The sequence below is a fragment of the Sinocyclocheilus grahami genome, unplaced genomic scaffold, assembly GCF_001515645.1.
Source record: "Sinocyclocheilus grahami isolate Dianchi unplaced genomic scaffold, SAMN03320097.WGS_v1.1 scaffold290.1, whole genome shotgun sequence".
Lineage (NCBI taxonomy): Eukaryota > Metazoa > Chordata > Actinopteri > Cypriniformes > Cyprinidae > Sinocyclocheilus > Sinocyclocheilus grahami.
Window position 1 is genome coordinate 1,551,664 of NW_015505469.1, and position 2,691 is coordinate 1,554,354.

Genomic DNA, 2,691 nt, shown 5'->3' on the forward strand with positions numbered 1-2,691 from the left:
TTTACCATACGCTAAAACTATATAAGAAAGAATGTAACATTTCTGGTTTCCTAGACTAGCAGCTAAATAGCGATGTCGCTAGCTATTAATAGTCTGACTCCGACGGTCAATTACTGTCAAGTTGTGTCAACAATGTTTTAATGACCAAATACAACCAGATCAGTGTCAGTCAACAACTTTTCAGTCTTACCTGTGAAAAGTAATTCCCCGAGACCTATTTTCAATTGTGCGGCGGTTTGTACAGCCCCAAGCAGCACACGACTGAGGCATTTTCTCGAGTCCACTTATGAGAATGATGGAAAAGATGCCCGCACCAAGATGGCGGCGACGTTGACGTACGATCCAGCGGCCAATGAGGCGTCTAGGTATTTATATGTCTATGTTTTATCCTACCCATCAGATTGTCCTACCAGGGCTTACTGCGCATGCGCACAATGGGTAGGTTTAGGGTTGGAGTAGGTGTAGAAGTTAATAAAACACAATCTAATAGGTAGAAAAAATGAATTTAGCCGTAGCGGTATACCTTCCAGCCACAACCGCGAATAACACATAATTACTGCATTTGCATTATTGTAAGGGTAGGTGTAATAAACCATAATTTGTTTTAATGGGAGGTAGCAAAATCTGACAGGGTAGCACAAATCGACAGAATGCCCCAAATCAATCACACAGACGGATTGTGATCTGAAAGACTAATCCTGTGCTTGAGTTTCACAATGACACTAAACGCATTTTGTACTGCATTGGGTTTTACACTTTATAATCCTTGATGTGGTTCCCTCTTTAAACCCTCTGTTATAGCCTACAGCAAGCACTTTTTGTAATTAAGGTTTTGGTCATGCAACTAAAAATGCATTATAAAAAAGTAAACGGTAATCAACGATTTAGATGCCATTTGCAAAATTGCGGTCCTGCTTGCCCTCGTTTCATTCATAATTACAATGCATGCAAACGATTCAGCCGAAGCTTCGGTGTGAATGGGGCTTTCTTGGTGGCGGGGTGAATGTAGGACAGGCGACAGGTCTGCAAAGATGCCATCCATTCAGGCATGTGAGCAAAAAGCCGATAATGAGCAGTCTTGTACGAGTCTGTCACAAACCCTGCTGCACAGACACAAATGAGCGACCCCTCATTGTCTGCAGAGCAGCTCCTCACTACAGAGCATTCACTCATTAGTGCTGGACTTTGTTGCCGTTTTATTCTGTGATTCTTTTCAAAGATACAGTGGCTCCAAAAGTATTTGACATGACGTACGCCACACTTAATGCAGTTCATTCAAAAAAATGTAAGTGTCACTTTTTAGGGCCACTGCACAGGGATTGGACTGACATGATGCAGCCATTTTATATTTCAATGTTAGTTTTAGTCAACAATAATAACCCTTGTCTAATGAATTGGAAATTTCATTTACAGAAAGAAAAGCAGCAGCTCTCATGAGAAGAGCAGTGTTGGGGAAAGTTACTTTTAAAAGTAATGCATTACAATATTGCGTTACTCCTTAAAAAAGTAACGAGGCACGTTACTTAGTTACTTTTTATGGAAAGTAATGCGTTATATTACTTTTGGGTTACTTTCGCATTACTTTTTAAATATAAGCAGGGCTTGATTATTTTTTATATAAGAAGTTCTATTTATAGCAAATGTAAAAGCCCTTTCACACCAAAAAGTGTAATGAATAAACCTCAGGCTGAAGCAAAAGTAAATTCATGTCTGTACAGTAGAACGCAGAAGAAGAGTGTCGGCAATAAAAAAACAAAGCACAATTGTTAGTTTATCTAAAGTCATTTTTGCTTATTAGCATGGTTGAACTGGATCATCAAAGGTCAGCAGCAAAGACATTGGTTAATAGAATGGGATTAGATACATTTGTGTTATTTAACATTGAATTATTGCAGGTTTGTGTCATATTCTGAGTTTGCATTTCACTGTTTTAATTCATTTTGATGAATACTAAATCTGTTTTTTGTGAGTGGGATGAATTAATGCACATTCACATTTAGTCTAGAACTACAGTAACATCATGTTCACACAGCGCACACAACGCCTCTGCACTTCTGATTTCTCCCAATATGGGGACAGGAGAGCTGTCAGTCAATAAATGGGAAAACAAGGTAACTGGCATTACTTTTATGAAAAAGTAACTCGTATATTCTCTTGTAAATTAAAAAAGTAATGCGTTACTTTACTAGTTACTTGAAAAAAGTAATCTGATTACGTAACTCGCGTTACTTGTAATGAGTTACCCCCAACACTGGAGAAGAGTAAGAAATCCAGATAATAATAGACCAAATATCTAAATAAAACATGAAAACAGAACAAAAATGCAGAACAATACTGTCAGTTCTCGTTCAAGTGAGCCAGTAAGCATTATGCAATCATGCACGTTTCTTATTATAATAATATACAGTGGGTACGGAAAGTATTCAGACCCCCTTACATTTTTCACTCTTTGTTATATTGCAGGCATTTGCTAAAATCATTTAAGTAAATTTTTTTTCCTCATTAATGTACACACAGCACCCCATATTGACAGAAAAACACAGAATTGTTGACATTTTTGCAGATTTATTAAAAAAGAAAAACTGAAATATCACATGGTCCTAAGTATTCAGACCCTTTGCTCAGTATTTAGTAGAAGCACCCTTTTGATCGAATACAGCCATGAGTCTTTTTGGGAAAGACCCAACAAGT

General features: G+C 37.6%; 1 protein-coding gene across 1 annotated transcript in view; it reads left to right on the top strand.

Annotated features, from left to right (window-relative positions):
• The window catches only part of LOC107600742 (abhydrolase domain-containing protein 2-A), a 46,767-nt gene that overhangs the window by 42,782 nt on the left and 1,294 nt on the right, over positions 1-2,691 (top strand). Inside the window, exon 11 of the mRNA XM_016292698.1 lies at positions 2,573-2,582. Coding sequence (XP_016148184.1) covers positions 2,573-2,582 — 10 coding nt within the window. The remainder of the gene's footprint in view (positions 1-2,572; positions 2,583-2,691) is intronic.